Raw genomic sequence first — 15,785 nt, 5'->3', positions numbered from 1 at the left:
GGGAGCAAGAGCTAAAAAACTACCTACTGGGGACTCTGCTCACTACCTGGGTGACAGGATCATCCATACCCCAAACCTCAACATCACACAGTATACCCAGCTAACAAACCTGCCCATGTGTTCCCTGAATCTAAAATAAAAATAGAAATAATTTTTTTAAAAAAGAAAAAGACAATAGTATTACCCATGGGACAAAATTTGTACTATTAGCAAGAATCATTTTGTGTCTCATTTAGAAACAATTTGACTTTTGTTCCAGTGTTTAAACTTTGACAAAAATGGTTTTGAATAGATCTTTATAACCTGATGCCATAGATACAAGATTCTCTGATACCTTCATTTAATATATCAATATTGGGCCTAAAACAGTATTCTGTAAAGCTTAAATTGGTATTAACTATGATCATCTTGATGTCTATGATAGATAATAAACAAGGTCATACATACCTTACTAAACAATTTTGGTTTTCCACCAACATTTTATTCTGTAAAAGATTTAGACTAACAGAATTATTTAGCATTTCGAGTCATGTGCTTTATTTAGCAAGTGAGTAAAAATATTGGAATATTGAAGTATTTGCATAAAAAATCAAATGGTGGTATTTTGTAATCTCTATTGTATTTCCTATTAAGGTTTCATATATTACTTTCCCATTGTTCCTGAATTTGTTATCCTATATATAAACAGAAACATGGATGAGTACAAAAAAAATAAATAGTCTCATATTCATGAGGGTGCGAGAACCTTTACACTAACTCAGAACTCCAGAGTTAGTATAAAGATTATTGTAAGCAGAACACATTTGAGATTCAATAGATTCATAAAGAATCCTTCTCCGAGCTTCCCTTATGTGACTAAAAGCAGCAACTTCTGAGAAATGAGGCTATCATGAATTCTCCCTCCAGGGAAGTTTTACGGCCTTGAAGAAGGCAGAAAGACCACGCATAGTTATATGGCCAAATATTATCACAAACTTTAACTCTCATTTGTTCTCTTAAAAACCCACTTGTGGCTGGGTGTGGTGGCTCTCACCTGTAGTCCCAGCACTTTGGGAGCCCGAGGCGGGTGGATCACAAGCTCAGGAGTTCGAGACCAGCCTGACCAACATGGTGAAACCCAGTATCTACTAAAAATACAAAAATTAGTCAGGCATGGTGGTGTGTGCCTGTAATCCCAGCTACTCAGGAGGCTGAGGCAGGAGAATCGCTTGAACCTGGGAGGCAGAGCTTGCAGTGAGTTGAGATCGCACCACTGCACTCCAGCCTGGGCGACAGAGAAGACTCTGTCTCAAAAAAAAAAAAAACCCACTTGTATTTCCTTTAAAAACCTATTTGTCCTTCCCATGGTACTCTTTTCTTCCTCCTCCTTCCCCTACTGTTAGATATAGCCACAAATTCTTTTTTTTTTTTTTTTTTTTTTTGAGACGGAGTCTCTCTCTGTCACCCAGGCTGGAGTGCAATGGTGTGATCTCAGCTCACTTCAACTTCCACCTCCTGGGTTGAAGCAATTCTCCCACCTCAGCCTCCCAAGTAGCTGAGACTACAGGCATGCACCACCACGCCTGGCAAATTTTTGTATTTTTAGTAGAGGGGTTTCACCATGTTGGCCAGACTGCTCTCGAACTCCTGACCTCAAGTGATCCACTCATCTCGGCCTCACAAAGTTCTGGGATTACAGGCATGTGCCACCATGCCCAGCCTAGCCACAAATTCTAGCCACCTTTTTGAGTTACTCATCACTGAGCATTCCTACACATATGTGCATTGCATGCATGAACTCTTATTAATTTGTCTTTTGTCAGTTTAATTTGCAGGCCTCCAGTAATTGAATAGAGAAAGGTAGAAGAGGCCAGGTGCGGTGGCTCATGCCTGTAATTCCAGCACTTTGGGAGGCCATAGTGGGCTGATCACTTGAGGCCAGGAGTTCGAGACCAGCCTGGGCAACATGGCGAAACCTCATCTCAACTAAAAATACAAAAATTAGCTGAGCGTGGTGGTGCATGCCTGGAGTCCCAGCTATTCAGGAGGCCGAGGCAGGAGAATCACTTGAACCCAGGAAGCAGAGGTTGCAGTAAGCCTAGACCGCACCACTGCACTCCAGCCTGGGCAACAGAGCAAGACTCTGTCTCAAAAAAAAAAAAAAAAGAAAAAAAAATGAAGAAGAAAAGGATAGAAGAAAAGGGCAATGATAGAAGGACAAGAAGGGGAGGTAGAAAGGTAACTTACATTTATTGAGAACCACTTAGATTAGGCAAAACACGTCATAGGAAGATATATTTCACCTCCTTTTTTTGTTGTTGTTGAGATAGGGTCTCACTCTGTCACCCAGGCTGGAGTATAGCAGCATGATCACAGCTCGGTCTCCCAAAGTGCTAGAATTACAGGCATGAGCCACTAAACCTGGCGTCACCTCGCTTTTTTTTTTTTTCAGATGGAGTCTTGCTTGCTCTGTCACCCAGGCTGGAGAGCAGTGACACAATCTCAGCTCACTGCAAGCTCCACCTCCTGGGTTCACTCCATTCTCCTGCCTCAGCTTCCCAAGTAGCTGGGACTACAGGCATGCACTACCACGCCCAGCTAATTTTTTGTATTTTTAGTAGAGACGGGATTTCACCTTGTTGGTCAGGCTGGTCTCGAACTCTTGACCTCAGGTGATCTGCCCGCCTTGGCCTCCCAAAGTGCTGGGATTACAGGTGTGAGCCACCGCACTGGCCAGTCACCTTCTTTTTTTAAACAATGGGAGCAAGCAAAGGGTAGAGTGAGTTTCCCTGAGACATCATTAACTCAGCAAAATGTTTTGAGTGTGTTTCACGTGCCAGGTATCCTAAGAACTAGAGATGGAGCATGAATAAGACTTTGTTCCTGTTCTCATGGTATTGACAATTTAGCAGAGGCCAGGAGCAATCCATCTGAAAAAAAAACGTTCCGTCAGGCCTGGATCAGAGATTCTAGCCCTGAACAGAAGCCGCACTCAGTAGAGTAAGTGAACATTCACAGAGGACTTACTATATGTTAGACACCATGCTAATCACTGTGTACAGCATCCATGTTCCCTTAAAAACCCCAGATCCGCTTCTTCTCTGAGAAAACACCAAATGGCGGATGACGCCGGTGCAGCGGGGGGCCCCGGGGGCCCTGGTGGCCCTGGGATGGGGAACCGCGGTGGCTTCCGCGGAGGTTTCGGCAGTGGCATCCCGGGCCGGGGTCGCGGCCGTGGACGGGGCCGGGGCCAAGGCCGCGGAGCTCATGGAGGCAAGGCCGAGGATAAGGAGTGGATTCCCATCACTAAGCTGGGCTGCTTGGTCAAGGACATGAAGATCAAGTCCCTGGAGGAGATCTATCTCTTCTCCCTGCCCATTAAGGAATCAGAGATCATTGACTTTTTTCTGGGGGCTTCTCTCAAGGAGGAGGTTTTGAAGATTATGCCAGTGCAGAAGCAGACCCGTGCCGGCCAGCACACCAGGTTCAAGGACTTTGTTGCTGTCGGGGACTACAATGGCCACATCGGTCTGGGTGTTAAGTGCTCCAAGGAGGTGGCCACCGCCATCCGTGGGGCCATCATCCTGGCCAAGCTCTCCATTGTCCCCGTGCGCAGAGGCTACTGGGGGAAGAAGATCAGCAAGCCCCACACCGTCCCTTGCAAGGTGACAGGCCGCTGCGGCTCTGAGCTGGTGCGCCTCATCCCTGCACCCAGGGGCACTGGCATCGTCTCCGCACCTGTGCCCAAGAAGCTGCTCATGATGGCTGATATCGATGACTACTACACCTCAGCCCGGGGCTGCACTGCCACCCTGGGCAACTTTGCCAAGGCCACCTTTGATGCCATTTCTAAGACCTACAGCTACCTGACCCTCGACCTCTGGAAGGAGACTGTATTTACCAAGTCTCCCTATCAGGAATTCACTGACCACCTCGTCAAGACCCACACCAGAGTCTCCGTGCAGCGGACCCAGGCTCCAGCTGTGGCTACAACATAGGGTTTTTATACAAGAAAAATAAAGTGAATTAAGCGTGAAAAAAAAAAAACCCAGATCCATTGCTGGGCATGGTGGCTCACACCTGTAATCCCAGCACTTTGGGAGGCCGAGGCAGGTGGATCACCTGAGGTCAGGAGTTCGAGACCAGCCTGGCCAACATGGTGAAACCCAGTCTCTACTAAAAAAATACAAAAATTAGCCAGGCGTGGTGGTGCATGCTTGTAATCCCAGCTACTTGGGAGGCTGAGGCGGGAAGATCACTTGAACCTAGGAGGCAGAGGTTGCAGTGAGCCGAGATCGTGCCACTGCACTCCAGCCTGGGTGACAGAGCAAGACTCTGTCTCAAAAACAATGCAAAACAAAAAACCCACAGATCCTGAGGGGAGAAACATGGCAGTTCTTGGCCTCCTCCGGGGCCCTGAGTATTGCTATACACACAGGAGACATTCAGTACCCAAGTGATTATTGATATAATTCAAGAGATTCAATGGTAATGAATCACCAGAGCAAGACGGTGTCTTGCTCTCTCGCCCAGGCTGGAGTGCAGTGGCCAGATCATAGCTCACTGCAGCCTCAACTGCTGGGCTCAAGGGATCTTCTTGCCTCAGCTTCTTGAGTAGCTGGGACCATAGGCAGTTGCCACCAGACACAGCTGTTTTTTAAAAACTTTTTTTGTAGATGTGGGGGTCTCTTCATCTTGCCCAGGCTGGTCTCAAACTCCTGGGCTCAAGCAATCCTCCTACCACAGCCTCCCAAGTAGCTAGGACTCATGTGTACAGCTAATTTTTTTTTTTTTTCTTTGAGACAGGGTTTCACTCCTGTCTCCCAGGCTGGAGTGCAATAATGCCATCTCAGCTCACTGCAGCCTCTGCCTCCCCAGTTCAGGAAATCCTCCTGCCTTGGCCTCCCGAGTAGCCGAGACTACAGACGCGCACCACCACATCTGGTGAATTTTTGTATTTTGTAAAGACAGGGTTTTGCCATGTTGCCCATGTTGGTCTGGAATTCCAGGGCTCAAGTGATCCGCCCCCCTCAGCCTCCCAAAGTGCTGGGACTATAGGCCTGAGCCAAGGCATCTGGCCCCGAATTGATTTTTTTTTTTTTTTGCATTTTACTTTAGCTCCAGCAGAGGGAGCCAGGTCCATGTTGATTAAAGGCCAAACAAAAAATCCAAAACAAAAGAAAGAATAACAAAAATGGGAGGTTCAGGCAAAGAGATTCCTTTTTCAAAGAAAATGCTGTCTAATTTCCGAAGTATTGTATTTCCGCCTTCCTGTGGAATCCCTGAGCAGCTCTTTCCTCTCTGAGACTTTAGGGCATAAATCTGAAGTTGAGACAGGTCACAATAGAAAACTTTCACTTTTTTGAGTCCTTTTCAAGGCACAGAATGTCAATTTGTGTAAACATTGTTTGAGGCTGAAGACTCAGCTTAAATTTACCCATTTATGGGCCAGGCGTGGTGGCTCATGCCTGTTAATCTCAGCACTTTGGGAGGTTGAGGTGGGCAGATCACCTGAGGTCAGGAGTTCGAGACCAGCCTGGCCAACATGGCGAAACCCCATCTCTACTAAAAATACAAAAGTTAGCTGGGCGTGGTGGCACATGCCTGTAATCTCACTACTCAGGAGGCTAAGGCAGGAGAATCACTTAAACCTGGGAGGAGGTTGCAGTGAGCAGAGATCATGCCACTCCACTCCAGCCTAGGCAACAGAATGAGACTGTCTCAAAAAACAAAAAAAAAGGCGATAAAACATAACATAAAAATTACCATCTTAATCGTTTTTAAGTATACAGTTCAGTGATATTAAGGACATTCATATCATTGCACAACCATCACCACCATCAATCTCCAGAACTCTTTTCATCTTGTGAAACTGAAAGTCTGTACCCGTTAAATAACTCCCATTTCCCCCTCCCACCTAGTCCCTGGCAACCACAATCCTACTTTCTGTCTCTATTGATTTGACTACTCTAGGTACTTCACATAAGTGGAATCATACAGTATTTGCCTTTTTGTGACTGGCTTATTTCACTTAGCATTATGTCCTCAAGGTTCATCCATGTTGTAGCATGTGTCAGAATTTCTTTCTTTTTTAAGGCTAAATAATATTTGCATATGTATACCACACTTTGTTTATCCATTTACCTATTGGTGGACACTTGGTTGTCTTCCACCTTTTGGCTATTATGAATAATGCTGCTATGAACATGGATATATAAAAACTTTTTTTTTTTTGAGACCTTGTTTTCAGTTCTTTTGGGTATATACCCAGAAGTGGAATTGCTAGATTGTATAATAATTCTATTTTTAATGTTTTGAGGAACCACTACACTCTTTTCCATAGTGGCTGCACCATTTTACGTTTCCACCAGCCAAAAATAAGGGTTCCAGTTTTTCCACATCCTAATCAAAACTTACTATTTTCTATTTTCTTTCTTTTTATAGTAGCCATACTAATGGGTGTCAGGTGGTATCTCATTGTGGTTTTGTGGTTTCTTTTTTAATCAACACGAAATCTGCATAAGGTTAAAAAGTCAAATAATGCATTTCTACAAGGTTTGTAAAGTCCTCAGTCCTATTCTATCCTCTTTGTCCCCCAATCCTGCTCCCTACAGACAGCCATTTTCAACACTTTTAGTTCTTCTGGTCCATGAACCCACATTCTTAAGTAATATGCTAATCGTATTATTTTATTTTATATATATATGTTTTGAGACAGAGTCCCGCTCTGTCGCCCAGGCTAGAGTGCAGTGGTATGATCTCGGCTCACTGCCACCTCCACTTCCCAGGTTCAAGCAATTCTCCTGCCTCAGCCTCCCAAGTAGCTGGGATCACAAGCATGCGCCACCATGCCTAACTAATTTTTGTGTTTTTAGTAGAGACAGAGTTTCACCATGTTGGCCAGGCTGGTCTGGAACTCCTGGCCTCAAGTGATCCACCAGCCTTGGCCTCCCAAACTTTTGGGATTACAGGCATGAGCCACTGCACCCAGCCTATTTTATTTTTTATTTTTTGAGACAAAGTCTCACTCTGTCACCTAGGCCGGTGTGCAGTGGTGGTGGATAGGTTGTTTTCTAAGCCTGCTACTTAGTTGTCATTTACGGACTTTTGTAACTTTTACAAATTCTAAGCAAATTAAAAGTTCACATGAGAAACATTGTCTGACATTAGCTTTGGATGAGTCCTCTTTGGGTTCTTAAGATGGTGAGTTCCAGCCTCCATTCCTTCGGTATTATACTAATCCTTCCACAGCACAGCTGCTGTGCCACTGCTGCCCGGGGCTCTAAGAGTTACATAGGGCAATAAAACAGATGAAGAAACAACAGGAAAATACACAGTAGGCTCTTTACAAAAAAGTTGGAAAAATACATATGGAAAGAATGAGGGAAAATAATTCCAATCCTCTTGTATTCTCATAACCAAAGATAACCTCTATGAATATTTTTGTTTATTTCCTCCCCCTGGCTTTTAAAAAATTAAGCCTAGGTGTATATGTGTATGTGTATTGTAATCATATTGTATATCCAGTTTTATGTTTTGTAGGTTTCTTTGTTTTGTTTTGTTTTGTTTGAGACAGAGTCTCACTCTGTCGCCTAGGCTGGAGTGCGGTGCAACCTCCACCTCCCCGTTTTGAGGGAGTCTCCTGCCTCAGCCTCCCGAGTAGCTGGGATTACAGGCACCCACCACCACACCTGGCTAATTTTTATATTTTTAGTAGAGACGAAGTTTCACCATGTTGGCCAGACTGGTCTTGAACTCCTGACCTCAGGTGATCCACCCGCCTTGGCTCCCAAAATGTTGGGATTACAGGCGTGAGCCACCGCACTCAGCCTTGTTTTGTTTTAGGAGACAATGTCTTGCTCTGTTGCCCAGGCTGGAGTGCCATGGTGTCATCATAGCTCACTGTAGCTTCAACCTCCTTGACTCAAGTGAGCCTCCTGCCTCAGCCTCCCAAGTAGCTGAGATTATAGGCATGTGTCATTGCACCTGGTTAATTTTATTTTTTATTTTTTATAGAGATAGGGTCTTGCTATGTTGATCAGGCTGGTTTCAAACCCTTGGCTTCAGGTGATCTGCCCACCTCAGTCTCCCAAAGTGCTAGGATTACAGATGTGAGCCACTGCACTCAGCCTATGTCTTAATTTTTAATAACAATGTTATATTATTAAGTGTTTTTCTAGGGGTTTATAAATTATTCAGAAACATCCTTTTAAATGCCTGCATAATAGCCCATCCGGTTGAAATACCATATCTTCTATTATTGTACCTTTAGGTTTTTACCAATTTTCTACTGTTACAAATAATGTTTCGGTAAATACTTTGTCATAAACCTCTTTTTTTTTTTGAGACAGAGTCTCGCACTGTCACCCCAGCTGGTGTGCAGTGGTGCAATCTCGGCTCGCTGCAACCTCCACCTCCCAGGTTCAAGAGATTCTCCTGCCTCAGCCTCCTGAATAGCTAGGATTACAGGCACCTGCCACCATGCCCAGCTAATTTTTTGTATTTTTAGTAGAGATCAGGTTTCACTATTTTGGCCAGGCTGTTCTTGAACTCCTGACCTCATGATCCGCCCGCCTCGGCCTCCTAAAGTGCTGGGATTACAGGCGTGAGCCACTGCGCCCTGCCAACTCTTTTTTTTTTTTTTTTTTGAGACAGAGTCTCACTCTGTCACTCAGGCTGGAGTGCAGTGGCTAGATCTTGGCTCACTGCAACCTCTGCCTCCCAGGTTCATGTGATTCTTGTGCCTCAACCTCCCAAGTAGCTGGGATTGCAGGCACCTGCCACCATGCCCAGCTAATTTTTGTATCTTTAGTAGAGATGAGGTTTCATCATGTTGACCAGGCTGGTCTTGAACTCCTGACCTTAAATTATCCACCCACCTTGGCCTTCCAAAGTGCTGGGATTACAGGCATGAGCCACTGCAGCTGGCCATCATAAAACTTTTTATGTATTTAGGATTCTTTCCTTTATACAGAATTTTACAAAGTCAAAGGATATGAACATTTTTAAGGCTGAAATATAATGCTACTTCAAGGATGCATACTCAGAGACTGAAACTCTTAAACTCTTAAATGATCATGATATATTTTATACTCTTTAGAGGCTTCATTTGAATGCAGCCGTCATTGATGGGAAATGATTAAATTGCTACCCATCCAGATTTAATATGTATAGTTCATGACAGAAAGAGAAACCTCTTAAGTAAACTGTCTCTGTTTCTCCAAGCTGTAAAATCTTAGAAGATGCCCAGGACAGAATGGCTCAGAAATGCTACAAGTAGGATCCAAAATATGTTTATTAGCCCTCTTATGTAAAAAGTGCTCTGTCCTCTGACATACCACAGAGAAAACAGCCTATGCTCTGGGCATGTCTCTATTCTGTCTCTCTCAATAGCACATTATCACACAGCACATTGTGGAACTTTCAATACCTATAGAACCTTAAGGATGTGCTAAGATGTTCTTGATCAAATCCTGATTCAGTCATTTCCTTGGATATTAAACCCTTCACCTCTCAGGCTGTATTGCTGGCTCTAACAAAGGGCTGGAATCCTCCTTGTGTAAAAAACTTTCCCTCTTGATTGCCCTCAACAAAGTGAACAGTGGATGTCTTTAACAGTAAGCTTCTCGGCTGAGTATGGTGGCTCATGGCTAGATTCCCAGCATTTTGGGAGGCCGAGCCAGGAGGGTCACTTGAGCCCAGGAGTTCAAGACCAACCTGGGCAACATAGCAAGATCCTGTCTCTACTATAAAAATAAATTAAAATAAAATTAGCTGGGCGAGGTGGTGTGCACCTGTAGTCCCAGCTACTCGGGAAGCTGAGACAAGAGGATTTCTTGAGCCCAGGGGTTCAAGGCTGCAGTGAGCTATGATGGCACCACTCCTTTCCAGTCTGGGCAACCGAGCAAGACCCTATCTCAAAAATAAATAAATTAGGCCGGGCGTAGTGCCTCACGCCTGTAATCCCAGCACTTTGGGAAGCCGAGGCGGGCGGATCATGAGGTCAGGAGATCGAGACCATCCTGGCTGACACGGTGAAACCCTGTCTCTACTAAAAATACAAGAAAAGTGGCCGGGCGTAGTAGCGGGCGCCTGTAGTCCCAGCTACTCGGCAGGCTGAGGCAGAAGAATGGTGTGAACCCGGGAGGCGGAGCTTGCAGTGAGCCGAGATAGCGCCACTGCAGTCTGGCCTGGGCAACAGAGCAAGACTCCGTCTCAAAAAATAAATAAATAAATAAATAAATAAATAAATAAATAAATAAAAATTAAAATTAAAAAAAGAATTAACTTATGTGGCCAGGCACAGTGGCTCATGCCTGCTATCCCGGAACTTTGGGAGGCTGAGGCAGGCAGATTGCTTCAGCCCAGGAGTTCAAGACCAGCCTGGGCAACATGGCAAAACCCCATCTGTACAAAAAATACAAAAATTAGTCGGGCATAGTGGTGCACGCCTGTAGTCCCAGCTACTGAGGAGGCTGAGGTAGGAGGATTGCTTGAGCCTGGGCAGCAGAGGTTACAGTGAGCTGAGGTGGTGCCACTGCACTCCAGCCTGGGAGACAGAGCGAGACCTTGTCTTAAAAAAAAAAAAAAATTAAGAACAAAGGCAAAAACATGATCAAAACTCGTCACTTCTTAATTATTTTTGCTACATTTCACCGTGATCTATGTTTTGAGGTTACTTATATCTACTGCATCTGTATGGTAGAAATCCTATGTAATGGTATGCAGTAACTGTACATCTCCCAATTCTGTACTCAGTGACATGGCAAGATTGCCAATGGTGGAAGTATTTACCCCTGCAAATGTTAACAGATCAGAACTTTCCCCCCTCCTACTCCCAGAGGGTCAGTACTCCATGCATTGTTGACACATTAGTTGTAGAGCAGACCAAACAAGCTACTCAATTGAAAAGTAAGAGCTTCAGTCAGCCTGACTCCAAATTTGTCTCTGCTAATTTAGAGAAAGCGCAGCCGGGCACGGTGGCTCACACCTGTAATCCCAGCACTTTGGGAGGCTGAGGCGGGCAGATCACGAGGTCAGGAGATTGAGACCATCCTGGCTAACACGGTGAAACCCCGTCTCTACTAAAAATACAAAAAATTAGCCAGGCGTGGTGGCACGTGCCTGTAGTCTCAGCTACTTGGGAGGCTGAGGCAGGAGAATGGCTTGAACCCCAGAGGCAGAGGTTACAGTGAGCTGAGATCGCGCCATTGTACTCCAGCCTGGGAGACAGAGCAAGACTCCATCTCTTGCCAAAAAAAAAAAAAAAAAAAAAAAAAGAAAAGAAAAAATCGAAAAATTTCAAACATATAGAAAAGTAGGGAGAATAGTATAAGAATCTCTGTGTACCCATCACCCAACTTCAGCCATGATCGTGATCAGTATATTGTCTTGTTTCAACTGTATACCCACCCACTTTCCCCTACACTTGGATGACTTGAAGCAACTCCTGGCCATCATATCATTTTATTCAGTATTTATCTCTAAAAAATAAAAAGTCTTTTAAGAGTTGATTAACACATTGGCCAGATGCAGTGGCTCATGCCTGTAATCTCAACACTTTGGGAGGCCAAGGTGGGTGGATCACCTGAAGTCAAGAGATTGAGACCAGCCCAGCCAACATGGTGAAACCGTCTCTACTAAAAATACAAAAATTAGCCAGCCATGGTGGTGCGCACCTGTAATCCCAGCTACTAAGGAGGCTGAGGCAGGAGAATCACTTGAACCTGGGGGACAGAGGTTTCATTGAGCTGAGATCTCGCCACTGCACTCCAGCCTGGGCGACAGAGCAAGACTCCATCTCAAAAAAAAAAAAAACAAAAAACCCAAAAAACAAACAAACAAAAAGTTGATTAACCCATTGTAATAGAGAGATTAACTGAGACTCTGAAGTTAAATAACATTCCCAAAGTGACCAAAACTGGTAAGTATATTAACCAAGCTTCAAATACAAAACAATTTGTCTTCCTTTACATTCATTTACTGACTGATATAAAAATCCACGATCTGAAGATTAGGCAGCAAAACTGTAAATTCCAATAACAAATCTTAGCATTCTAAAATTTAATTTAATTTATTAATTTATTTTTATTTATTTATTTGTTTATTTATTTTTGAGATAGAGTCTTGCTTTATCGCCCAGGCTGGAGTGCAGTCCACGATCTTGGCTCACTGCAACCTCCGCCTTTGGGTTCAAGCAATGCTTTGGCCTCGGCCTCTTGAGTAGCTGGGATTACAAGCATGTACCACCATGCATGGCTAATTTTTGTATTTTTAGTAGAGACAGGGTTTCACTATGTTGACCAGGCTGGTCTCAAACTCCTGACCTCAGGTGATCTGCCTGTCTCAGCCTCCCAAAGTGCTGGGACTACAGGCGTGAGCCATCGCGTCCAGCCACATTTTAAAATTTTAAAAGAAATCCGACTAGAATAAAAGCACAGTCATTCAACACTGAGCAGCAACAGGCCCACAGATTAAGTTCCTTTGGATTTATTTTTATTTTGGCTAAAAGGATTTATCTTGATCTTTGAAGGCATCAAGCATGAAGGGTGAAACCAGAGGACCAATTGTGCATGGTGGATAACTGAGCAAAATGGTTGTTCTCTTCAGCTTCCAGCACTAAAACATACCTTAACAGTTGCTTGTGGTGTCATACTTTCAAAAAGAAGTACTATATTCCTAGCAGTGTGATTATTTAAAGGAAAAGCATGCAGATAGAAGCTGCACATGGGGAATTAAACTTAAATTGCCTGGCAACGTGACAGCTTTCAGCAAATGTTAATAATGATGATGATAGTGATCATAATGATGAGGTTGACACATGACATATGAACCACGTGCAGGAGCAGGAAAACAAGTCAGTCACAAGTCTGTACATAATAGCTTGCAAAGCAGGTTTGGAGCTTGCCTGAGGAAAAGGCCAAAGAGGTGGTGTGTATATTGCAACACCTAAAACCACAGGCTTTGGAGCTGGCTTAAATTCTGACCTTCTACTACCAAATGTGTAACATTAAATAAGTTCCTTAACATCCCTGAGCCTCACTTTGCTCACTTGTAAAATGGGGATAATAGTATCTATTGCATAATGTTGTTGTCCTCACAACATAAATAAGATTAAATAAGATTATGGAGACCAGGTGAGGTGGCTCATGCCTGTAATCCCAGCACTTTGGGAGGCAGAGGTGGGCAGATCGCTTGAGGTCAGGAGTTCAAGACCAGCTTGGCCAACATGACGAAACCCCAGCTCTAACAAAAATACAAAAATTAGCCTGGCATGTTGGCATGTGCATGTAATCCCAGCTACTAGGGAGGCAGAGGCAGGAGAATCACTTGAACCTGGGAGGCGGAGGTTGCAGTGAGCTGAGATCGGGCCAGTGCACTCCAGCTTGGGCAACAGAGCGAGACTCCATCTCACACACACAAAAAAATAAATAAATAAATAAAAATAAGATCAGGTGAGTGGCATATGGTTATATCACATTGTTTGGGGGTTACCAGGATATGCACCCCAATCTGAGAAAATGAGAGACATAGGATTGCTTTTAAGAAGTAGATGAAGGAGACTAAAGTTTCCCAGGTTGGTAATATGCCGACACCATGGATTGAATTAAGGTATCTAGAGAAATCCAGTGTCATTGAGAAGGGGTAAACATGCCAGGTTTACTTGGTGACCTGAGGAGGATCTAGCCTCTTAGGTAAGTCAACAGAGAGAAATGAGGGCATGCAGCTTTCAAATATGTCAATCCTTTGACAGTGATGTCTCTCTGTTGATGACTGGATTAGCATTTGGCATTTGGCTCTTGTGTATTTTGGGCAGCCCAAGTCTGTCTCTGAGGCTCTGGTCACGCTGGGGACTTTCAAAGGAAAGGACAGATCAAGCCAGACTTGCTTTAGACACTGTTATGGGATGAATTATATCCCCACTGACATATCATATTTTGAAGTCCTAACCCTCAGTACCTCAGAAAGTGATTGTATTTGGAGATAGGACCTTTAAAGAGATGATTAAGTTAAATGAGATGGTTAGGGGGCCCTAATTCAATCTGACTGACGTCCTCATAAGAAGAGGAGATTAGGACACACAGAGAGACACTAGGGAGGCAAACACACAGAGAAAGGGCCATATGAGGAAACAGCAAGAAAGCAGTCATCTTAGTAAGGCATGGAAGCTTACACCTGGAATCTCAGCACTTTGGGAGGCTGAGGCGGGTCGATCACTTGAGCCCAGGAGTTCAAGATCAGCCTGGGCAACATGGTGAAACCCTGTCTCTACAAAAAATACAAAAAATTAGCTGGGCATGGTGGTGCATGTCTGTGGTCCCAGCTACCCCAGAAGCAGAGGTGGGAGGATCACTTGAGCCCAGGAAGTCGAGGCTGCAGTGAGCTGAGATCATGCCACTGCACTCCAGCCTGGGCACGGAAGTGAGACTTTGTCTCAAAAAAAAAAAAAAAAAAAAGAAAGAAAGAAAAAGAAAAAGAAAGAAAGCAGCCATCTACAAGGCAAGGAGAGAGGCCTCAGAAGAAACCAAACCTGCTCACAACTTGATCTTGATTTCCAGTCTCCAGAACTTCAGGAAAATAAATTTATGTTGTTTAAGCCACTCAAGTTGTGGAATTTTGTTATGACAGCCCTACCAGACTAATATAGACAGTGCCAAGAAAAATCACCTGAGGGGTCTTATTACAATGTAGATTTGGATTCATTAGATCTAGGAGGGAGCATGAGATGCCTTTTTTTTTTTGAGAAAGAGTCTTGCTCTGTTGCCCAGGCTGGAGTGCAGTGGTGAGTTCATGGCTCACTGCAACGTCTGCCTCCCAGGTTCAAGCGATTCTCCTGCCTCAGCCTCCCGAGTAGCTGGGATTACAGGCATGGACTATCACAGCCAGCTAATTTTTGTATTTTTGGTAGAGACGGTTTCACTATGTTGCCCAGGCTGGCCTCGAACTCTTGACCTCAAGTGATCCACCCGCCTAGGCCTCCCAAAGTGCTGGGACTACAGGCAAGAGCCACTGCTCCCAGCCTGAGATGCCAAATTTCTAACTAGCTCTCAATTGATACTGATGCTGCTGGGTCACACTTTGAGCAGCAAAGCTGCAAACAACCATCAACACTTCCAGTTACACTTCTACTTTTCTTTCTTTCTTTCTTTCTTTCTTTCTTTCTTTCTTTCTTTCTTTCTTTCTTTCTTTCTTTCCTTCCTTCCTTCTTTCCTTCCTTCCTTCCTTCTTTCCTTCTTTCCTTCCTTTCCTTTCCCTCCTTCCCTCCTCTTCCTTCCTTCCTCTTTCTCCTTCCTTCCCTCCTTCCTTTCCTTCCTTTCCCTGCTTCCCTCCTCTTCCTTCCTTCCTCTTTCTCCTTCCTTCCCTCCTTCCTTTCCTTCCTTTCTTCCTTCCTTCTCTCTCTTTCTCTTCCTCCCCTTCCTTCCTTCCCTCCCTCTCTCCCCTCTTTCCTCCTCTCCCTCCCTCCCTCCCTCCCTCCCTTCCTTCCTTCCTTCCTTCCTGCCTTCCTTCCTTCCTTCCTTCCTGCCTTCCTTCCTTCCTTCCTTCCTTCGTGTCACCCAGGATGGAATGCATGATGGCCCAATCATAGCTTACCACAACCTTGAACTCCTGGGCTAAAGCAATCCTCTGGCCTTGGCCTCCCGAAGTGCAAGGATTACAGGCATGAGCCATTGCGCCTGGCCGTACCTCTGTTTTCAACAAGGATTCATCCATAATATTTATCATCCGCTCTATTTTGAAGGTCATAAATGTCCAATTCAGAACCTAATGCTTGCTGTTTAGGCCCTCAATATCTAGAGACTTAGAGC

The 15,785-nt window shown here is 44.5% G+C and overlaps 2 protein-coding genes across 6 annotated transcripts in view; both read left to right on the top strand.

The window, feature by feature from the left end:
• Positions 1-15,785, top strand: part of NUCB2 (nucleobindin 2) — a 136,670-nt gene that overhangs the window by 25,905 nt on the left and 94,980 nt on the right. The window lies entirely within an intron of this gene.
• Positions 3,081-4,045, top strand: LOC129484368 (small ribosomal subunit protein uS5-like). Its single transcript, XM_055282264.2, has one exon. The coding sequence runs from the start codon at positions 3,096-3,098 to the stop codon at positions 3,975-3,977; it is 882 nt and encodes a 293-aa protein (XP_055138239.1). The 5' UTR covers positions 3,081-3,095; the 3' UTR covers positions 3,978-4,045.

The sequence above is a fragment of the Symphalangus syndactylus genome, chromosome 6, assembly GCF_028878055.3.
Source record: "Symphalangus syndactylus isolate Jambi chromosome 6, NHGRI_mSymSyn1-v2.1_pri, whole genome shotgun sequence".
Lineage (NCBI taxonomy): Eukaryota > Metazoa > Chordata > Mammalia > Primates > Hylobatidae > Symphalangus > Symphalangus syndactylus.
This window is presented reverse-complemented; position numbering and strand designations above follow the sequence as displayed.

Excerpts from the sequence above, each read along its gene's own strand:
- LOC129484368 (XM_055282264.2), top strand. The coding sequence starts at position 3,096 with ATGGCGGATGACGCCGGTGCAGCGGGGGGCCCCGGGGGCCCTGGTGGC.